Source organism: Tachyglossus aculeatus, chromosome 3 (assembly GCF_015852505.1).
Source record: "Tachyglossus aculeatus isolate mTacAcu1 chromosome 3, mTacAcu1.pri, whole genome shotgun sequence".
Classification (NCBI taxonomy): Eukaryota; Metazoa; Chordata; class Mammalia; order Monotremata; family Tachyglossidae; genus Tachyglossus; species Tachyglossus aculeatus.
In genome coordinates, this window is record NC_052068.1 from 51,723,627 (window position 1) to 51,747,948 (window position 24,322).

At 43.3% G+C, this 24,322-nt stretch overlaps 1 protein-coding gene across 2 annotated transcripts; it reads right to left on the bottom strand.

Annotated features, from left to right (window-relative positions):
• Positions 1–250: 250 nt before the first annotated feature.
• Positions 251–21,956, bottom strand: CDK1 (cyclin dependent kinase 1). Of its 2 annotated transcripts, none has more exons than XM_038744024.1 (8): positions 21,845–21,956; positions 17,014–17,070; positions 14,416–14,572; positions 12,450–12,573; positions 10,187–10,357; positions 9,407–9,570; positions 9,112–9,253; positions 251–374 (listed from the first exon to the last, which is right to left on the bottom strand). In XM_038744024.1, the coding sequence occupies exons 2-8, from the start codon at positions 17,048–17,050 to the stop codon at positions 258–260; spliced, it is 912 nt and encodes a 303-aa protein (XP_038599952.1). In that variant the 5' UTR covers positions 17,051–17,070; positions 21,845–21,956; the 3' UTR covers positions 251–257. The 2 variants fall into 2 exon arrangements, with proteins under 2 accessions (XP_038599952.1, XP_038599951.1); XM_038744023.1 differs by having other exon boundaries at positions 21,816–21,956.
• Positions 21,957–24,322: the final 2,366 nt, after the last annotated feature.

Here is a 24,322-nt window from a genome sequence, read left to right on the forward strand (position 1 = left end):
ACATTTAGAAAACTGGATTTAAAGTATTTTTTTAAAGAAACAAAAACAGCAGTAATAGTGAGTTCTACATATACAACGTCATTGTATTTAAATCTATTATATTTACATGTTAAAGGACACATTTGAAATCAGAAGACAAAGTACAGATTCCATTTTACAACAGAGAAGAGACATATACAAAAAAACACACAACAGAGTTAATAGTAAAATGTGACTGTTCATTCTTGATAAACATACTTAAACATTGTGGGAGAGCGCTAGAACTTCTTTATTTGACTGGATGGAAGGTTAAATTTGTCCAAATCGTTAAAGTACGGATGATTCAATGCCATTTTGCCAGTAATTCGCTTTGCAGGATCATAAACTAACATTTTCTGGAAGAGAAAAAAGGAAATTTGTGGTTACTCACAAAATCTAGCAATAAAATTAAGAAATGCACCATGAAATTTTACACACCTATCCAATCGCATGTTTATACCTGTCAAGTGTCAAATTTATTTCTATCAAACCATCATTAAGTTAGTTTAATCTTTGGAAAGAGAAATGGCTAATCATTTATGCTCTAACACCAAATGCCCTAAATTTGTATTTGAAGAAATTTAATGTCTCATTCTCTCCCCTCACTAAAAGTGCTCTATAGCAACAAGAACAACAAAAAAACTACTAGGGGCAGGGGCCTTCGTTTTGTCATAGCATTTTATTTTGCTTGGAGATCAAAACTAGAAAATGTAAACTAGAACACAATCTGGTTTCATCAGAATTTTAAATGCTCCTCCTATTTACCTCTTCCTGGACCCTAAACCCTTCATTCCCATGCTATGCTAGACTTCTAGCAATGGGTCATTATTTTCACTGACCCATGGGCTGCCAACTTTTTATTCTAATTATTGTGGGAAAAAGAAAAGGAAGGAGACGGGGAAGGCAAGGTCCTAGCAGAGGACTTGCCCCTTCAAGGAAGAAGGCAATGTGGTGACTCCAACCTCTCATTAAACTCTCATTTTTTTTTTAATCATATTTGTTAAGGGCTTACTTTGGGACAGGCACTGTTCTAAGTGCTGGGGTAGATGCAAGCTAATCAGGTTGGACACAATCCATGTCCCACTTGAGGCTCACATTCTTAAACCCCATTTTACAGATGAGATAACTGAGGCAAAGAGAAGTAAAGTGACTTGCCCAAGGTCACACAGCAGACAAGTGGTGGAGCCGGAAATAGAACCCGGGTCCTTCTGACTCCCAGGTGTGTGCTCTATCCACTAGGCCATATTCAGTCTATTTATCAAATCTCCTTACTACCTCAACACTTCTGCACTGACTACCATCATCATCAACTACGGACTCACAGCAAACTGTATTATGAAACACTAAACTCTATAAATGTGATTGATCAATTACTTAAGCACTCACATATCCATTTCTCTTCTTCCTCCAACCTGTAAATTAGTTTAGAGTCTACCTCCCCTGCTAGACCAAAACCTCAAAGTTGGGGATGGTCTATTAACTCTATTGTACTAGCCCAACTTCAGCGATCTGCACAACAGGCACGAAGTAAATTCTATTGATAGATGTCAGACTGTTTAAAGAAAAATTAATTAGAAAAAAGTATCCTTATACAAGCAGTCCTAAACCGAAGCTATGCTCCTGCAAGCCCTCTGAAGTGTCAAAGAGTTGCATCAACCACTGTTTCACCAGAAGACGGGAGCTCAAGCAAAGATGGTTTGAAAGCAATAGAAGTAGCACAACTTCTGCCATATCAGGTGAAATTCAAGAAGGTTGCAGAAAAAGAAAAAGTTAACCTACGCTATCTGATCTTCATTGGCATCATATAGGGGACCAATTTCAAACCATTTCAAGGAAACCAGAGTGAACTGTAAACAGTTGTGATTTTGTTCCCTTTGATGCTAATGAGCCACAGTGTATAGTAGTAGGGTGTTCCTACCTAATGCTGTTTATCTGATTGAAGCAACCTCTAAAAAGTATTAAATATTCCTGTGCAGAACCATATTGCACTATAAACCAAGTCTCATCTGAGATTCCCTTATTTTCAAGTTCCATCTAACTCTTACCCCAGATCAGCCCATTCTGACAGTGTTTGTAGGATGGCATGGTGCAGGGAAACTAAGGTACCCTTTCTGCTGACTCCCCCACTTACTATCACCTGGCAACTTGAACCTTAAACAAGAGGTGGACACCCATTTTGGTATCAAGCATTTAGTACAGTGCTTTGCACACAGTAAGTGCTCAATATGACAATGAAATAATATAAAGATTACACATATTGTTCAAATTAGATTTTGCTTTTATTAGAACTTCAATCATAGGTATTTACTGAGTGCTTAGTGTGTGAAGAGCACTGTACTGAGCACTCGGGAGGGTACAATTCAGTTGATAGATGCAGATGTCTGCCCTCAAGAAGCTTGCAAAGATCAACATATTTGCTTCTGTTTTGCCCAGGTTTCAAGAAAATTTCAGTTTTGATGTATTTGGTTGTTGTTTTTTATTATAAAATGAATAGGAAGTAATGGCCATCAATAGGCATCTGTATAAGCTGAAATGGCAGTCATCGTAAGGTCTTCACATTTGTAAAGAAAACAATAGAAAATAAGTGACACAGCATGGCCTAGTGGATAGAGCACAGCCCTGGGAGTCAGAAGGACCTGGGTTCTAATCCCAGCTCTGCCACTTCTCTGTTGTGTGACCTTGGGCAAGTCTCAAGTTCTCTGTGCCTCAGTTATCTGTAAAACGCAGAATAAGATGGGGGAGCCCCATGTGGGATATGAACTCTGTCCAACCTGACTAGCTTACATCTATCCCAGAGCTTAGTACAGTGCCTGGCACACAGTAAGCGCTTAATGGTTCTTAGTAGAGGCTGTGAATGCCTCAGGCATGAATTTAGTCAAGGGATCTGGTACAAAATTGATAGGGAGGTAGTTTATGATACTAATCCCTTCCTGTCCTAGAAGACTCTGGTAGAGAATCCAAGCCCTTGAAAATGATCGATATACACATGATAATTAGCATTATTCAGTTTCTAGCTCTTTGCTACCTTTCCATATTTTCCTACAGGAGACCATCCATCATTAAATCCTGTCATTTCCACCTTCACAACATCCTTTCCCTTTCTTCTCCATCCAAACTGCTACCATGTTAATCCAATCACCTATCCTCTCCCACCATGATTACGCTATCAGTCTCCTTGCTGATTTCCCAGCCTCCTGTCTCTCCCCACTCCAATCCATACTTCACTTGGCTGTCCAGATCATTTTTCTACAAAAACGTTAAGGACATGTTCCCCATTCCTCAAGAAACTCCAGTGATTGTCCATCCATCTCCACAAACAAAAACTCCTCATCCTTAGCTTTAAAGCACTCAATCACCTTTCCCCCTCCTTCCTCACCTCGTTATTCTCCTACTACAACCCAGCCTCTACAGTTCACTCCTCTAACGGTACCCATATCACTGTGCCTTGATCTCACCTGTCTCACCGCTGACCCCTGGACCTGTCCTCCCTCCTCTAATCCTGAAGACAATTACTCTTCCCTGCTTCAAAACTTATCAAAGACACATCTCCTCCAAGAGACCTTCCCTAAGTAAGCCCCCCCCTTCCTCTTCTACTCTCTTCTCTATAGCCCTGACTTGCTCCCTTTATTCATTATTATTTATCTCCCCTCCCAGACCCACAGCACTTATGTACATAATTTATTTATTTGTATTAATGTCTGTCCCCCAACCTAGACTATAAGCTCGTTGTGGGCAGGGAATTTGTCTGTTATATTGTACTCTCCCAGGCACTTAGTACAATGCTCTGCACACAGTAAGTGCTCAATAAATATGATTGAATGAATGAATCTAAAAACAATTCATCTATTTTGTCAACTAACTGCAGCCAGTCTTTAGATTTATGACACACCACATTGCTGAAAATTGTACAAGTCAAAAGCTGTAAGCTAAAACCAATTTTCCCCTAGTAACCAGGTTATAAATGGGGAAATGTTTCCTTAACTGAGGTTCGACACCCTGTTGGTTTTTTTTCCACCAAACTTCCCCAGAATTGTGTACTACATAAATTATAGATGAGTTATATAGCTACATGAATAGATTTTATTGCATCAGAAGTTGCAAGAGAGGATAGTTAACTTCTAGACTGTAAGCTCCTGAACTAAAATGGGGATTCGTAGGGTGAGTCTAGACTGTGAGCCTGTTGTTGGGTAGGGACCGTCTCTATATGTTGCTGACTTGTACTTCCCATGCGCTTAGTAAAGTGTTTTGCACACAGTAAGCGCTCAATAAATATGACTGAACGAATGAATGAACTCCAAAGCTCTTAGTACAGTGCTCTGCACACAGGAAGCACTCAAATACAGTTGCTTGAAAAGGGACCCCTCCCTGGTGACCCCACCTGATAAATCAAATTATCTATCCTCGCCTCTGCCACTCCACTATCTGCCCCCCACCTTTTCTCTCTCCCTCCCAATGCAGTACTCACTGTACCTTGATCTCACCTATCTTACCCAAGTCCTGCTTCTGGCCTGGAATGCCCTCCCCCATCTTGTCTGACAGAAGATCACACCCCCCACCATCAAAGCCTTATTGAAGGCACATCCTTTAAGGGGCCTCTCCCTACTAGGCCCTCATTTCCTTTTCTCCCACACCATTCTGTGTTGCCCTTGCATTTGTCCGCTTTATTCACCTTTCCCTCTGCCCCGCAGCACTTATGTACCTATCCACAACGTATTTTTTTAATCAATCAATCAATCGTATTTACTGAGCGCTTACTGTGTGCAGAGCACTGTACTAAGCACTTGGGAAGTACAAGTTGGCAACATATAGAGATGGTTCCTACCCAACAGTGGGCTCACAGTCTAGAAGGGGGAGACAGAAAACAAAACAAAACATATTAACAAAATAAAATAAATAGAATAGATATGTACAAGTAAAATAGAGTAATAAATATGTACAAACATATGCCTCTCCCTTTAGACTATAATTTTGTTATAGGCAGGGAATATGTCTACCAACTCTTTTATACTGTACTCTCCCAAGTACTTAGTACAGTGCTCTGAAACATAGTAAGCGCTCAATAACAATACAAATGATTGATTCTCCTGAAGACCACATTCACCACTGCCCACACCCCCAGAGCTAGTATCAAGGGAACTAGTTTTATAAAATCAAAATTGACACGTGGTGAGGCTAAAACAGAGCAAATAGAGCACAGGCTTGGGAGTCAGAGGACCTGGATTCTAATTCCTACTCCTCCACTTGTCTGCTGTGTGACCTTGGGCAAGCTACTTAACTTCTCTGTGCCTAATTTACCTCATCTGTAAAATGGGGATTAAAACTCTATGACCCAAATGGGACAATCTGATTACCTTGTATCTACCCCAGCGCTTAGAACATTGCTTAGAACAAATACCATAATTATTATTATTCTTTGAAATGCTAATGAAGGCCTGATCAATCAGTCGTATTTACTGAGCGCTTAGTACAGTGCTCTGCATACAGTAAGTGCTTGGAAAGTACAATTTCACAACGAAGAGAGACAACAAGAATAAGGGAAGAGGAGAAGGAGCTATTGCTAGCACTCTTATTATGGTATTTGTTAAAGTGCTTACTATTTGCCAAGCACTGTTCTAAAAGCTGTTCTAAGAGCAGGCTGTCCCACGTAGGGCTCACAGTCTTAATCCCCATTTTACAGATGAGGTAACTGAGGCGTAGAGAAGTTAAATGGCTTGCCCAAAGTCGCAGACAGTGGTGGAATCGGAATTAGAACCCAGATCCTCTGACTCCCTAGCCCGTGCTCTTTCCACTAAGCCATGTTTCTTCTCTAATAATAAAGGCACCACCCCTAGAGCTTCCCCAATATTACCCCAAGCTCCAAATAAAAAGCAGGCAACCCTGGTCCAGAGAACCTGCACACACCATTATATAAGAAAATCATAAATGCAAGAACGGTGACTCCAATGGTTGCCTATTCACTTCTGCATCAGGCAGAAATTCCTCAGCCTCAGATTCAAGGCAATCAGCTCTCTCAATTAGCCCTGTTCCGCTCCCACTACACCCCAGCCTAAAACACTTCACTCCTTAACACCAACTTACTCACTGTCACTCGTTCTCGTCTCACCTTTTATCGTCCCTTTGCTCACACCCTCTCCCCTGCATATGACAGGCCAGCACTCTCCCCATCTTTAATAAAATCATGACTCCTCCAGGATGGCTTCACTGATAGACTATGTTCTCCCTCTCCCCCATCCTATCCACCCCTGCCACACCCAGGTATTAATCCCACCCTTTAAGCCCTTAGGTACTTATCCCAAACCCCAGCACTTAATGTACAGATCCCTATACTCATTTGATTTCCTTTGCCGTAATATATTTTAATGCCTGTCTCCCTGGCTGGACTGTAAGAGCTCCTTCTGGGCAGAGACTGTCTACGAATTGTATTTTCCTCTCCCAAATGCTTAGTTAATTAAGAGTTCAATAAACACCATTGACTGATTGATCCAGAAAGCTAAAAAGACAGAATGTTTTGGGTCAGAGATTGTAAGTTTTTCTGCACTAAATCAATTGGGTGCCTAAAAACTGCAATCCGTTTCCTTTAGATGTATATTTCTTCATGCTTGACATCTAGCATTGCTTCAAGAAAATTTCCTTAATTCAACCTAATCATCTTCCCTTCCTTTGACATATCCTTTTCCTAAGCCCTCATGATTTTTCTCTCCCAAGACTACTACACAAAAGTCCCCAGAACCAACATTAGGAAGAAACATTACACTAGTGGAACAGCTATATTTCATTTCCAGGGCAATAAATATTTATTTTAAAATTAAATACCTTTTGGGTTGATAATCTCTTATAAAACAATGACTAAACTGTTAGTGTTTTACAGAAACAAAGACTGAAGCCTCTAAATAATTATAATAATGGCATTGGTTAAGTACTATGTGCCAAGCACTGTTCTAAACGCTGGGGGGGATACAAGGTAATCAGGTTGTCCCACATGGGGCTCTAGACAACAAAGGTTTCAAATGTATGAGAGTAACTGCTCAAAAGAAGCAACGAACCAAAACCTCAACTCAGTCCATTTTTTGTGATCTTGAGGGAAGGAAGTGGCAGGCTAAGAATATAGAATCCATACTCACACCCTACAAAAATTACTGTACTATGCTCACTCTAGACTCTGGGCAAGTTTGTTGTGGGCAAGGAGTGTGTCTGTTATACTGTACTCTCCCAAGAGCTTAGTACAATGTTTTGCACATAGTAAGTGCTCAATAAATACAAATGAATGAACTATATGTCACATTTTGGAAAAATACATAACTATGATTTTTGATAATTTTGTTGTGAGAATAAACTTACATCGTTCCCATCTTATTTCCCCTCCCTACTGTCTTATCCATGCATCTAGTCTCCTCACCTAAGCATTTACACACATACTCACTCCGCCCCCACACAACACTTAGATACATGCCCTTACATTCGGTTGTTTCCCTTACCAGTAATTTATTTTAGTGTTGGTCTCCTTCCTAGACTATAAACTTAAACTGCAGAAAAGGGATTACGAATTGTAGTGTTCCAAGCACTTAGAACAGTGTTCTATGCAAAGTAAACAGTATTGATTGGATATTTTATAATATGCATGAATCTTCCCTGCTCATGATTCTGTATTAGAATCTAAAGACAAACTTCTTTTCAAGAATCTTTACAAGGGAAGAATGTTTGATAGAAATCAATCCCAGAATCTTCCTTTTCTACCCCATCAAAACCAGTTCCACAGTCCTGCTGGGTCCAGCAGCTACTGAAATTGTGCAATCCCTTTTCTATTCCCCAGTGAAGACAAAGAAGCATTCGATTCCAAGCAGTTCTCTCCCTCCCCTGATCATTTACAAGTAGACCTGCTTTACTGTATTGAGGACCACCTTTTCTCCCTATGACCTCATCACCTTCAGCTGAGGGCTCTACAAATTGAATCAAAACCAACGTTTTTTTAAAATAAGTCTGCTTAATGTGGAAACATGTTGCTCGCTGGGAAGCCATGGGAGAAGGGGAAGTTTCACAGAAAGGAAAGCCAACAGCTTTTACAAGGGATTCTGAGAGGGGAGCAAATCGAACGTCAAGGTTGAGAGGAAATATTTTAAGTACATGGCAAAATGCGGGCTCAGAAAATAGCCATCACAGCTGGGAAAGAACTGAGGCAGAAAAAAAAAATGTATCTGAGCACTTCCTGTGTCCTGAGCACTGTACTAAGCGCTTGGGACACTACAACAGAGTTCAGGATCTCAGTCTAGAGGACCACTATGGCCCACTAATCAAGAAATCTTTTTGAGCAGAAGCTTTCAGAGGCTCAGGAGTCAGATACAAGCAAAAATCCAATTCCACATGCAGCAAACCTGACAGCACCTTGTCAGTTCTTCACTGGCCTCTTCAGTTACACCTACACCCACAAGCAAACTTCAGTATGTTATCTTAAAAAAGGATCAACCCTCTTTTTTTGCCCACCTAATGCTAAGGCAATATTTAAAATGTATCCTTTAGCAACTGAGCCCAACATGGGATGGGATATTTCAGTGATATGCTGGAGTCCACAACTCCCAACATCCTCCAGGGTTCAAGTGCATTCCACCTGTAAGTGAAGCTAGAATCATTTGGGGCTTCAAGACATCAAGTCCACACTCCATCCAGGTGTTCAGCTCAGCAACCAACCTGTTCAAACATGCTGACTGAATCCAAAAAGGTATTTCTGCAACTGGCAAGAATTTACTTCTCTTGGAATGTACACCTAAAACCATGTCCCGAAACAATGCTTCACAGAACAAGATTTCAAGATTTCAATGTCCCAACTTATGGCCATAGCTAATGATGATTATGTTATTTGCTAAATGCTTACTACGGGACAAGCTCTACGCTAAGCACTGTGTAGATATATGTTAATCAGATCAAATGGTTCCTGCCTCACAATCTAAAACAGAGAGAACAAGAATGTAATCCCCATTTTACAGATGAGGAAATGGAAGCACAGATAGATTCAGGCCTTGTGTCTGGTGTGTGTTTCAAAAGAATCTAATACACAATTCAATCCATTTAGGAATACCTCAAGTTTGGGAAGACACTTACCGAGAGCAAGTCTATTCCATTTTCATCCAAGTTTTTGACATGGGTTGTCAAGCTCCCTGGTTTCCACTTGGGAAATGTGTTCTTATAATCTTGCAAAGATTCCACCTCTGGCCATACATCATTATTGGGGGTACCCAAAGCCCTATAGTACATAACAAATCAAACACTTTTAAGTGAGTTTAAGTGTAGCCCATGTAAATGTCAAAAAAATTCTGCTTTTGACAAGGGTTTCTTGCAAACTTGATGTTTCAAATATTCAGTTGTTTTTTAAATCCAATGAAAACTGAATAGATACCTGAAAATTCTGAACAGCTGATCAATCTCAGAATCCCCATGGAAGAGTGGTTTCTTGGTTGCTAATTCAGCAAATATTGTGCCTATGCTCCATATATCTACAGGAGTCGAATAGCGAGCAGATCCTAGCAACACTTCCGGAGATCTGTACCAAAGGGTAACTACCTGCCAGACACACAAAATTCAGCAATTTGGATAAGTACAAAGTCATACCAAAACGTGAGAAATGGAACTACCTGTAGCAAAAACTGAATGAGAGATTCATTATAACATTGATACACAGGGACAGAAATAACCTTAGCACTAAAAACTGTATTATAACCACCCCCATTTCTCTCTCCTAGTTGAATCTGTAGGGGCAGAGTTTCAACCCAGGTCATATTACCTACCCTCCAGATAACATAAGGTTTCCAAAATTGAACTTCATAACCAAATAGTGCAAATTCTCATCTTTCATTTTATGCTTTGATGAGCTTTGTTTTCTTTTATTTGCTGTATCAAAAAAAAAAAGCCATAACAAATCTCAGAGACTCTTGGGCATTTGAAAGAACACTGAAAATGTCAAATTCTTAGCTTTACAGATATGCTAAAAATGTGTTATTTTATCTTTGTTCTTACTGAACAAATTATAAAAGAGGGCCCTGCACACAATAAGCGTTCAATAAATACCACTGATTGGATGGAAAATTTCCTGTGATACCAAAAGGGTGTTTCTTGTTTTCTGATAAATCAACACAAATGCCTCGACTCTAGCATAAATACAAGAAAACAATTTTCTCACCTCGTGTGTGTAAACCCTTATGGGGATTCCAAAGGCTCGCGCAAGTCCAAAGTCTGCCAACTTGATTACTCCTTTATCATCGATTAACAAGTTCTGGGGTTTTAAATCTCTGTGAAGAACTCTTCTTGAGTGACAGAACACAATACCTTGTAGGATTTGGTACAAATAACTCTAGAGAAGAGAAAGATTAGAAATAAAAAAGCTAAGTCTGATGGTAACTTTTTCTTTCAAGAAGGCCCTTAGGAACTATTTAAATCATTCAAAGAGGTTTAAACAATTACACCCTCCCCCCCGCCAAACAGGCCACAACTGGCAACGTTTCCAACATACCACATTTACTGGCTTGTCCACTGGGTTTTCTCTTTGGAACTTGGGATTTATCAAATAATTCAGGCTCCATACAATAATGTAGCCTTCTTGTGTCCTTCTCGGTAGAACCCTGCACAGTCTGGGGACTAAAATGGCTGGCTAAACTTTAGTAAAGCCGAATGAACTCTGATCGAGAAATTATTTGGAAGTCGGACTCCCCTGCTTATGAGCTTCTTGTGGGCAAGGTTCACGTCTATTTACTGTATTGAACCCTCCAAGTATATTAGGCAAGAACTATGCACACATAGTAGACACTCAAATCTGTTGATTGATGAATTCAGGGAAGCAGCATGGCCTAGCAAATAGAGCACAGGATTGTAGGACATCGGGGGCCTGGGTTCTAAACCCAGCTCTGCCACTTGCCTTGTGTAACTCTGGGCAGGTAATTTAACTTCTGTGCCTCGGTTTTCTCCTCTGTAAATGGAGATCGAATACCTATTCATCCTCCCTCTTACTCTGTGAGCGTCCTGTGTGACCGGGACTGTGTCCGACCTGACTATCCTGTATATATCCCAGTGCCTAGTGCATAGTGATCATTTAAAGACCACAATTAATATTATGAGGGTGGCCAGTGGTCCATACTCTACTCCTCTTAGCTGCTTCAGCTCCCCTCAGACCAAGAAAGATTTTGGTCTTTAGTAAGTATCACAGCAGCAAAACTGCAGCAATAGTATTTGGCTAAAATCTGGGTGTGCCTACGGGAACTACAAACCCCAGAGATATTGCCCAGATTTAAACCCCAAACATCTACAACCAAGCCCCTTTGAGGCAAGGAACATGAGCGCTGCTTCTGTTGTATCATCCCAACTTTTTAGTTCCATGTCCCGCACTCGGTAGATGCTCAAGACACCAACGACTGATTTATCTGGGCTCCAGACTAACAACCCTATTCCAGAGCTCCTTAGTTCCCTTCCTAAATTTTCTCTGAACTAATAACCTGCCAAGCAATCTGAGTTCTGAGTAACTGGTCTGAAAGTGATGGATTGTCTGCTGGCACGATGCCTGCACTCGGCCATGGGGACAGGACCAGGGAGAATCCTGAAAAGTGGCCAGCTCGCTTGGGCAGCCAAGACTGCAGTAAGATGGGTCCCGCCATGCGCACTAAACTGGGTGCCACACCTTGCCTCGCCGATTCGCTGTTGCACCCTGTGCCCCAGGAGTCACAACGCTGGCAGGGATGAGATGGGGGCAGTTCAGTGCAAAGCACCACCACTAGAATCGATTCCTTCACCCTCAAGTGACAGGAGCAACAGAGCTCACCTATCGTACCCTGCCAGACAACTCCTTCAATCCCTATACCTCAAATCCTCACTTCCGGAAGAGAAGCCTAAAAGACGTATTCTTGCACCTATCAGCTCACAGCATTATTCCTGACGCTTTGCTTCCCTAGCTTCAGCTTCCTAACCTCATCACAGGCCCTCATTCGGAAAAGCTATCGCAAAATAGATTGCGACTTGACATGATGCCATCTTAAATGCAGCAAAGTAAAAGCTTGGCCTTAAGGGTTAGCTACTAGATCTAACTTTTTCAGCGACCTAAAATGTCTATGTGATTCCATGTATCGTGCTGTCTCGAGAAAGGGTTCTCAAGGATAGCCACCAAAAAAATACTCAAAATTAATGCTCTCACTGAAAATTTTTCTGAATAAGATATTACTTCAATGTCTTAGGAGGTGTAGTCACGGCAAACTATTCCAGAACTACCATTCTAGAAACTTCTCTAGAAAAAATACGAGCCCATTATTACCCATGAAGTAATCCAACGAAATTACGTATAAGATAGAATCTGCATGCTATAACAGAATTAGCACTGCAATCTGATCTTTTGAATCAATGAGCTAGTTAAATGCTTACAAAGAGGTTTCTAGGGCTATTAGTAAGCAATTTACCCATACCTTAACCAGAGAAGAATCCATATACTGGCCAGGAGGGATAGAATCCAAATATTTCTTGAGATCCATGGAAAGGAATTCAAAGATTAAGTACAGTCTGGCATCTTGCATAAGCACATCTTGAAGACTAAAGAGCAAAGTAATTTTTGAAAATTAAAACCCAAGCCTGGTAAATGAAAGCAAGACCTAATCCCCCACACTTCTACAAAGAACTTTCTTGTTCATGTTTCATCAAGCATTTTGAGGCTGTGAAAATTTCTCTATTAAAAACGCATCTGTGGTTTTGCCTTTTCATAAAGATAATCCTATATCTACTTAAAACAAAAAGGTGTAAGTTGAACTTGTAAAATATGGAAAGGAACCGTTGCTAGAGGAAAATTCAGATATCATCGACTCCCAGAAAATTGTTTTTTTTTTTTTAAGTCAGCCAATTGCATTTGGGCTCTTACTGTGTGCAGAGCACTGTACAAGGTGCTTGGGAGAGTACAATATCACAAATAAACAGACATTTCCTACCCACAACCTGAAAGGTAACTTAAGGAAATGTATTCAAATATGATAAGACCTAATTAATATCCAAAACAGGATTTCTGATAAAGGCTCTCATTTCCACTTCTCCCATTGCTTTGTGTTGTCTTTGCACTCGGTTTTGCCCCCTGTATTCACCGTCCCTCAGCCCCACAGCACTTACATATATATCCGTAATTTATATTAATGTCTAGGGAAGCAGTGTGGTCTAATGGAAGGACCATGGGCCTGGGAGTCAGAGGACCTGGGTTCTAATCCTGGCTCTGCCAATTGTTGCTGTGGGACCTTGGGGCTCGTCACTTCTGTGTGCCTCACTTCCCTCAGCTGAAAATGGGGATTAAATCTTATTCCCTCCTTTTTAGACTGTGTCCAACCTGATAAACTTGTTCCTACCCCAGGGCTTGACAAATACCGTAACAAAAACAAGAAAATTGTGAGCTGGGAACGTGACTACCAATTCTGTTACACTGTACTCTCCCAAGCACTTAGTACAGTGCATTGCACACAGTAAGTGTGCAATGACTACCAATGATTAATTCACTCTTTGGCTTTGTCCTTTTGTCTTCTCTTTAGCTACCACAGCTACACTCTACAGAAGGGTTTGACACTCATTAGGATCACAGAGCCTCAGGCTGTAAGCAAGGAAGGACACAGCAGGGGTTATTCAGATGTTGCAGGGATCTGGGGGTTCTCCAACCTGGCTGGGCTGGACGTTCCCCCCCCTCCGCCATCAGCAAGCACTGGGGATGCCAGCCAAACCTGAGCCACCAAAGGCGGGGGGTGTGTGTAGGTCACGGAAGGGGCTGAAACGCTAAAGGGGCTTACAGTTTAAGTAGGAGGGAGAAGAGGAGAACTGAGGGACAGAGAAGTTGAGTGACTTGCCCAAGGTCACATAGCAAGCATTTGGCAAATCTGGAATTAGAACCCAGGTCCTCTGACTCCCAAGCCCACACTCGCCCCCACGGGTGCCGGATTGGAATACAAGGGCAGACTCTAGCTCCGCCCAGCAGTTAAGCTAAGCAGCAGAGGGAGAGAATACCGGTGACATTTCCCAGGCTTTCACTGGGGCTGGGCAGCTCCTCCAGTCCCGCTCCGGGGTCCTACAAAGGGTGGCCCTCTGTCTCCCTTGCCCCCATCTCTGGAGCTGGCACTAGGGACCCACCACTGCACAGGTGTCTTCAAAGACCCTGCCGCCCTGGGTACGAACCAGTGGCCCAGATGCTTTCCAGCCAAGAAGCCCCCGTGACTCAGCAGGACTCCCCACAGCAGCACCGCAACTGGATCACCCTCCCCCCTGCTGCTTTTTAGCCTGATACACCCAGGAGGCCCCACATTCTCGAATCTGCCCAGGCATGCCTAAGATGTTTCAAAGTCTTATTTGAAATTTTCCGAGGGAAGAACCAGGAAGGTCATTTTGCATCCATAAGGACTGTGTACGTACCATACTATATTTGGATGACGAAGCTCTTTCAAAAGAGATATTTCTCGAATTGCAGTACTGGGGACCCCTTCCTCCTCACTCTCTAGTCGGATTTTCTTCATAGCCACCACTTGACCAGTGGTTTTGTGTCGGCCTTTATACACCACCCCATAGGTACCTGAAACAAAGGGAATGACAAATGCTTAGCTCAAAAATGTGAAACTATAATTATGATCACAAACCGATTGATGCATTTCTTGAATCCAGTGAGACTTTCGATCCACAGTCTTATAAGTGCCCTTTTTAAGTATTTACTGGGGAGTTATCTTCCTAAAACTAGAAATCAACAGCCTATAGTACCACCTACAACAGGACTCCACACTGCCTATCTGGGCTGCTGGCCTGTTGTTTTCAACACCTTGGTGTATCTGGTAGATGACAACCTATATTACCTCCAGTTCCATCCTTACCTCTTTCACATTCAACCAATGAAAAGCAGCATGGCCTAGTGGAAATGGAATGGGCCTGGGAGTCAGAAGACCTGGGTTCTAATCCTGGCTTTGCCAAATGCTTGCTGTGTGACCTTGGGCAAATCACTTAATTTCTCTGAGCCTCAGTTCTCCTCCTCTCCCTCCTACTTAGACTGGGAGCCCCATGCAGAACAGGGACTGTGCCCAAACTAATTAACTTGTATCTACCCCAGTGCCTAGAACTTAATGAATACCAATAAAGGAAAAAAAAATATCAAAAATATAAAGAGCTTACTCTGTACACAGCATGATATTAAGTGCTTAGAAAAATACAGCAGTGACTAAGCCTTCATTTCCTCTTCTCCTACTCCTTTGTGTTGCCCTTACACTTGGATTTGCATCCTTTATTCACCCCACCGCATATCTAATGATAATTATTATTATGGTATTTGTTAAGCGCTTACTATGTGCCAGGCACTGTACTAAACGCTGTGGGGGAATACAAGCAAATTGGGTTTGCACAGAGTCCCTGTCACACACAGGGCTCACAATCCCCATTTTACAGATGAGGTTACTGAGCCACAGAGAAGAAGTGAAGTGACTTGCCCAGGGTCACACGGCAGGTAAGTGGTGGAGCTGGAATTTGAACCTAAGCCCTTCCGATTCCCAGGCCCGGGCTCCACCCACCACACCAGTATCTGTAATCTATTTTTCCATATTAATTTCTGTCTCCCCTGTAGCCTGTAAGATCCCTGTGGGCAGGGAATGTGTCTACCAACTCTTACATTATACTCTCCCAAGTGCTTAGTACAGTGCTTTCCATACAGTAAGCACTCCAATAAATAGGACTGATTATGATATAACAGAGTTGGTAGACAGGGTTCCCTACCCCCAAGGAATTTACAATCTAGCAGTTTTACAATCTATTCTACAATCTTCCTCCCCATCCCTCACTTTCAGTTTTCACTGGTAAATGAAAAACTTAATATGCACACATTACACCTCAACTCCAGTCTAAGGTTTTAAAATCTGTGCCACTGAACTGTGATAAAGTGAAATTAATGCAAGGAATTTCATTTTAATAATTTCATCTGAACATTTATGCAACTAAGCATTTTGATTCAGTAAATATCAGATCACCTTCATATATTTCACTTTGAAAACCCAAACTGCTTCAGACCATTCCCAAAAGCAACTCCTAAAGAGCCAGTATCTACCTATCAGTGGTTTCAGGAATTTCTTTGGAAACATTTTTCCTTTGGAACATCCTTTATTACTACTAAACAGAAATAGTAGTAGCAATAATATTTACTAAGTGCTTACTGATCTCCAAATAAAACTAGAATGGCTAAATAATAATTAGGAATGCATTAGACACTCACTATTTGCCAAGCACTAAGAGTAGATACAAGGTTATGAGATTGGACAGAGTCCCTGCCCAACGCAGGGATCACAATCTATTTTAACCCTATTTCACAGATGAGGAAACTGAGGCCCAGAGTGGTTAAACGGCTTGACATAGTAGGTCAATGATAAGCACAGCAATCTGCACAATGGCTGGTACTTGAACCCAATTCTCCTGACTTTTAGTTCTGGGCAGTTTTCACCAATCCCCAATGCAGTATCGGAAGAAAAGCAGCATTCCCAAGTAATTCTTCTAGAGATTTGGGTACCTCTTGAGTAACATGGAGTACAGTTCACCATAGTAAGTACTCAATTGTAACAAGATGAGCACATATGGATTTAAGCCACTATCCAACATGTTCTATAAGAGGTAAAGTTATACTAGCTAGTCAAGTAGCTAGTCAAGGGAGTCTAATCTCAGCTCCGCCACTTGCCTGCTGTGTGACCTTGGGCAAGTCACTAAACTTCCTCTGGGCCTCAGTTCCCTCAACTGCAAAATAGGGATTCAATACCTGTTCTCCCTCCTACTTACACTATGAGCCCCACGTGGGACAGGGACTGTGTCTGACCTGATTAATCTGTGGCTACCCCAGAGCTGAGAACAGAGCTCTGACAGAGTAAGTACTTAACAAATATCATAAAAAGAACCTATAACCACATCTCCATTGCCCAGAATTCACTCCCCCTGTCCTGTTTACATGTAGTTATACCAATTGGAAAAAATATTTGATAGGATTGTACTCACCTTCACCAATTTTCTCTATCTTTGTATAGTCGTCCATGGTTTTTTCAAAGACGACCCCTGAAATGGAGAATGGAAAATTGATATCCTTCTCACAAATATGAAAGCCAAAAAGAGCTACTGAATTATTGCTGTTATTCTTGCACTGAAAGCAGACTTTAATTTTAATTCATCACTGAGCTCCTAGAGGGCCAGGTGTGCCTCATGTTCTGCACGGTGCAAGTACTCTTAAATATTGAAGGTGAAGTACCTCCCATTTTCCAAACACTCACCACCCCCCTCCCCTTGCTCACTCAAATTCAAACAAAAGTACAAAAAAAATTTTCCTCAATATTAGCTTTACTAAATTTAGATGAAGGATCACTGCAAGTTTGCAAAATTCCTTTAGGGCAGGGATCATGGCTGCTAATTTTATTATGCTTCCCCAAGTGCTCAACACAGTCTTCAGTGTACAGAATGTGCTCATTAAGCACTATTCATTACCCTCTGTAGCCCTCTCTCTATTCAGTTAGAAAACTTTATCTTTACACAGTTTCCATGTACAAGGATAATATGAATTTAATGCTTCCCACTACATTATCACTATACATGTTCCCTTTATTGTCTCCTAAAAAAATCAAAATATTAAGAGAAAAAGTAGTTTATTGAGAGTTGGGAATATCTCTTTTAGAACAAAAGAGAAGGAAGCTTGGGTAATAAAAGATGGTTTCTGTGCCTGTCTCTCCCAATAGACTGTAAACTCCTTGTGGCAGGGAATGTATTTTGTACTTCCCAAGTGCTTAGTACATTGCTACCATTACTACTATGGTGACTTGTCCTTAATACTATTACTACTACTTATTAACACCCAGCAAGCCAATACTACTACTGACAATTAGTTACCCAAGTATAATACACACACACACAGACTGGACTGTGTAAGCTCCTTGAGGGTAAAAGTCTCCCAATTCTTTAGTACAATAATCTTCACACTGTAGCACTCAACAAAATCACATTTATTGCATGCTTTCTGTGAGCAGACCACTGTACTAAGCAGTAAATGCCCTTGATTGTTAACTGCAAAAGCACAAAAGTATTCAAGTGCTCCAAAAATCCTTAGACTACAGATGAACTGGAATGAAAGTCACTATTTGGCTTTTACCACTTACACTATGCCATTGCTCTCACTGTCACAAGGGAAAAAGCAAAATATAATTTCAGCTACCACAATCCAGTATAGTGAATGGGGGGAGAGAGTAGCACTGCCCACATTTTGTGTTTTAGACAGAAGAACTTCACAGAATTATAAATCTCGGGTTACAAGCAAAGTTTTGGAGCTAATTTATGGTTTTCAATACACTCCCCTTGGAAAACTAAGAGCTAACACACACTCACACTTTACACTTCTGACCCAATTTCAAAACAGTGATCATCAAATCCTCCAGTAACCTCTGGGTTTCCTTCTCCAGCTCTCGGTTACATTCTTGCAGGAGAATTATCTGGCCGGAAAACAAGCTAATCACCTTCCTCGCAGTAGACTAGCTAAAAATGATCTTTAAGGCCTGACATGAGGTACATTGCGAGTCATGCATGTCTGTCAGCACAAGGTTGGGGGGGGAGGTTATAAATTATGTATGATAATGTCTATCTCTCCCTCCAGACTGTAAGCTTGTTATGGGCAGGGATGTATCCACTAATTCTGTTGTCCTGTACTCTCCCAAGTGCTTGGTACAGTGCTCTGCCCGTAGTAAGCGCTCAATGAATATCATTGATTGATTTGGAGGTCAGAGGAGCTATTGAGTAGGAGTCCCAGGATAAAACTCAGGGGACAGGCAAGAGTTCCACTTCCCCATCTCTTCCATGCTGTTCCCAGTGGGTGACATCCTAAAGAAAAAGATCACTTTCCCACATGCATGGACGTTGTTATTATTGTTATTAATATAATAATAATGTTTATTGAGCACATAGTGTGTGCTAGGCACTGTATTAAGCACTTGGGGAAGTACAATATAATAGACAGTGAATTCCCCAACCACCCCTTCCCCTGCAAGGAGGGGGACAAGCCCCCCCACCCGTGCATCCAGACCACAACCTCCTCATGAGTAAGGGATGAGCCTGCTGATTCTGTTGGGTTATACACTCTTCCAAGCGTTCATTACAATGCTGCGCTCATAGTAGGTGCTCAATAGACATCATTGATTGATACCCATAGTTTATTGATTTACATTAATGTACAGCACCCCCTCTAGCCTCTAAGGTCCGGGTGGGCAGGGAATGCGTATAAACACTATTATATTGTACTCTCCCAAGCGCTTAGTACAGCACAATACACCGTAAGGGCTCGATCCATACGACTGATTATTCTCCCGAGCCCTTAGTACAGTGCTCTGCATACAGTAAGCGCTCAATAAATCTGATGGATTGATTATTCATTCATTCCATCGTATTTATTGAGCGCTTACTGTGTGCAAGCCCCGTTTTAAGTGCTTGGGAGAATACATTAAAACATCGGACACATTCCCTGCCCATAACGAGCTTATTCTCCCCAAGAGCTTAGTACAGTGCTTCTCACCCAGTAAGCGCTCAATATATACGATTGGTTATTCTCCCAAGCACAGTGCTCTGCACCCAATAAACTATCAATACATATGATCGATTACTCTCCCAAGTGCTTAGTCCAGGGTTCTGCACCCAATAAGCGCTCAATACCCACACTGATTATTCTCCTAAGTACTTAGTACAGCACTCTGCACCCAGTAAATTCTCAATACAAAGAATTACTCTCCCGAGGGCATAGTCCAGTGCTCTGCACCCAGAAGCCCTCAATTCATACAATTGATTATTCTCCCAAGCGCTTAGTACAGCACTCTGATTTTGTTTTGTTGTCTGCCTCCCCCTTCTAGACTGTGAGCCCGTTGTTGGGTAGGGACCGTCTCTACATGTTGTCGACTTGCACTTCCCAAGCGCTTAGTACAGTGCTCTGCACACAGTAAGAGCTCAATACAATTGAATGAATGAATAGGCTGCCGATAAATACGACCGATTGCTCTCCCAACCGTTTAGTCCAGTGTTCTGCACCCAGTAAGCGCTCAATACGTACAAGGGATTAGTCTCCTAAGCGCAGAGTACAGCACTCTGCACCTAGTAAGTGCTCCATAAATAGGAACAATTACTCTCCCAAGGGCTTAGTACAGTGCTCTGCTCCCAGAAGCATTCATTCATTCGCATTTATTGAGCGCTTGCTGTGTGCAGAGCACTGGACTGAGCGCTTGGAAAGAACAATTCGGCAACAGAGAGCATCCCTACCCAAATGGGCTCACAGTCTAATAATAATAATAATAATAATTATGGCATTTATTAAGCGCTTGCTATGTGCAAAGCCCTGCTCTAAGCGCTGGACAGGTTACAAGGTGATCAGGTTGTCCCCCGGGGTGCTCACAGTCTTAATCCCCGTTTTACACATGAAGTAACTGAGGCACAGAGAATAATAATAATAATGGTATTTGTTAAGCGCTTACTATGTGCAAAGCACTGTTCTAAGCGCTGGAAGTTAAGTGACTTGCCCAAAGTCACACAGCTGACAATTGGCGGAGCCGGGATTTGAACCCATGACCTCTGACTCCCAAGCCCGGGTTCTTTCCACTGAGCCACACTGCTTCTCTAGAGGAAGAGCCCCTGGTCAGCTCTCGATAAATCCGATGGATTCCTCTCCCAAGCGCTCAGCCCAGTGTTCTGCACCCAGTAAGCGTTCGATGCGTACGACTGATTAGTCTCCAAAGCGCTGAGTGCAATTCTCTGCACTTAGGGAGGGCTCAATAAATAGCCAAGATTGCTGGATGGCCCGATTTCTAGACTGTGAGCCTGTTATTGGGTAGGGACCGTCTCTATCTGTTGCTGACTTATACTTCCCAAGCGCCTAGTACAGTGCTCTGCACACAGTAAGAGCTCAATAAATACGATTGATTGATTGATTGATTGCCCGGGACAGTCAGCGCTCAATAAATACGATTGAATTAGGGCGAGTGGCTTCCTCCTCCCCCGCCAACCGGGCCTTCTGTCCCTCGGCGCGGGAGGCCGGGAGTCCAGGCCGGCCTTCACTCATTCAATCGTATTTATGGGGCGCTTACTGTGTGCAGAGCACTGTACTAAGCGCTTGGTAACTACAAATCGGCAACAGATAGAGACAATCCCTACCCAACAACGGGCTCACAGTCTAGAAGAGAAGCAGCGTGGCTCAGTGGAAAGAGCCCGGGCTTTGGAGGCAAGAGGTTGTGGGTTCAAATCCCTATATGTTGCCAACTTGTACTTCTCAAGCGCTTAGTACAGTGCTCTGCACACAGTAAGCGCTCGATAAATACGATTGATTGATAGTGAGGAGCAGTGTGGCTCAATGGAAAGTGCCCGGGGTTGGGAATCAGGGGTCGTGGGTTCAAATCCCGGCTCCCCCACTTGTCAGCTGTGTGACTTTGGGCAAGTCACTTCACTTCTCTGGGCCTCAGTTCCCTCATCTGTAAAATGGGGATGAAGACTGTGAGCCCCCCGTGGGACAACCTGATTACCTTGTATCTACCCCAGCGCTTAGAACAGTGCTTTGCACCTGGTAAGCGCTTAACAAATACCAACATTATTATTATTATAAGGGGGAGGCAGACAACAGAACAAGTAGACAGGCGTCAGTACCGTCAGAATAGAATTATTTATTGGGCGCTTACTGGGTGCTGAGCACTGTACTAAGCGCTTGGAAAGTACAAGTCGGTAACAGATAGAGACGGTCCCTACCCAACAAGGGGCTTACAGTCTAGAAGGGGGGAGACAGGCCTTGTTACCGGAGGAGGAGAGGGCCGCGGCGGCTCGCCTGGGTTCGGCTCGGTTCGGGTGGGTTCGGCTCGATTCGGGTGGGTTCGGCTGGACTCGGCTGGGCTCGGCTGGGCCCGGCCCCGGTCCGCAGCGGCCGCGGCAGCACAGGGCAGCGCCGAGTGGGGCCGGTTTCAAACTCGCCGCGCTCAAGGCCCCGCGGCTCCACCAATCCCGAGCCTCGTAGACTTTCAAAGGAGCCAATCAGGGCGCGGCCGGGCCGGGGGCGCCCAAAGAGCCGCGAAACTGCAGTCGCGGGAAACCGCGAGGGAGGGGGCGGGCGGGCCCGGGGCGCATGCGCGGGGTCCCTGTCAGGGCGGAAGCTGAGGCGGCGTGGCGGGCTGGCCATTCATTCATTCATTCATCCATTCATTCATTCATTCATTCAATCAATCAATCAATCAATCAATCCTATTTATTGAGCGCTTACTGTGTGCAGAGCACTGTACTAAGCGCTGGGGAAGTACAAGTTGGCAACATATAGAGACAGTCCCTACCCAACAGTGGGCTCACAGTCTAAAAGAAACCCTGTTCTAAGCACTGGGGAGGCTACAAGGTGATCAGGTTGTCCCACGTGGGGCTCACAGTCGTTATCCCCATTTTACAGATGAGGTAACTGAGGCTCAGAGAAGTGAAGTGACTTGCCCAAAGTCACACAGCTGACAAGTGGCGGAGCCGGGATTAGAACCCACGACCCCTGATTCCCAACCCCGGGCACTTTCCATTGAGCCACACTGCTCCTCACAATCAATAATAATAATAATAATAATAATAGCATTTGTTAAGCGCTTACTATGTGCAGAGCACTGTTCTAAGCGCTGGGGAGATACAAGGTGACCAGGTTGTCCCACTGGGGGCTCACAGTCTTAATCCCCATTTTACAGATAAGGGAACTGAGGCCCAGAGAAGTTAAGTGACTTGCCTGGAGTCACACAGCCAGTAAGTGGCAGAGCCGGGATTTGAACCTTTGACCTCTGACTCCAAAGCCCGGGCTCTTTCCACTGAGCCACACTGCTTCTCGATCGTATTTATTGAGCGCTTACTGTGCGCAGAGCACTGTGCTAAGTGCTTGGGAAGTACAAGTTGGCAACATGTAGAGTCAGTCCCTACCCAACAGTGGGCTCACAGTCTAGAAGGGGGAGACACAACAAAACAAAACATGTGGACAGGTGTCATCGGAACAAATAGTATTAAAGCTAAATGCTCATCATTAACAAAATAAATAGAATAGTAAATGTGTACAAGTAAAATAGAGTAATAAATCTGTACAAACATATAAACGGGTGCTGTGGGGAGGGCAAGGAGGTAGGGCGGGGGGGATGGGGAGGGGGAGAAGACAAAGGAGGCTCAGTCTGGGAAGGCCTATTGGAGGAGGTGAGCTCTCAGTAGGGCTTTGAAGGGAGGAAGAGAGCTAGTTTGGTGGATGTGCGGAGGGAGGGCATTCCAGGCCAGGGGGAGGATGTGGGCCGGGAGTCGATGGCAGGACAGGCGAGAACGAGGCACAGTGAGGAGGTTAGCAGCAGAGGAGCGGAGGGTGCGGGCTGGGATGTAGAATTAAAGAAGGGAGTTGAGGTAGGAGGGGGCAAGGTGATGAAGAGCCTTGAAGCCAAGAGTGAGGAGTTTTTGTACTTCCCAAGCGCTTAGTATGGTGCTCTGCACACAGTAAGCGCTCAATAAATGTGATAGAATGAATGAATGCTTGATGCGTGGGTTTACAGGCAGCCACTGGAGATTTTTGAGGAGGGGAATAACATGCCCAAAGCATTTCTGCACAGAGATGATCCGGGCAGCAGCATGAAGCAAAGACTGAAGTGGGGAGAGACAGGAGGATGGGAGATCAGAGAGGAGGCTGATGCAGTAATCCAGTTGGGATAAGATGAGGGATTGAACCAGCAAGGTAGCGGTTTGGATGGAGAGGAAAGGGTGGATCTTGGCAATGTTGCGGAGGTGAGACCAGCAGGTTTTGGTGACGGATTGAATGTGAGGGGTGAACGAGAGAGCAGAGTCGGGGATGACACCAAGGTTGCGGGCTTGTTCATTCATTCATTCATTCAATCGTATTTATTGAGTGCATACTGTGTGTAGAGCACTGTACTAAGTGCTTGGGAAGTACAAGTTGGCGACATATAGAGACGGTCCCTACCCAACAGTGGGCTCACAGTCTAGAAGGGGGAGACAGAGAACAAAACAAAACATATTAACAGAATAAAATAAATAGAATAAATATATACAAGTAAAATAAATAAATAAAGTAATAAATACGTACAAACATATATACATATATACAGGTGCTGTGGGGAAGGGAAGGAGGTAAGGTGGGGGGATGGAAAGGGGGAGGAGGGGGAGAGGAAAGAGGGGACTATTGAGCGCTTACTGTGTGCAGAGCACTGTACTAAGCGCTTGGGAAGTACAAGTTGGCAACATATAGAGACGGTTCCTACCCAACAGCAGGCTCACAGTCTAGAGCTTGTGAGACGGG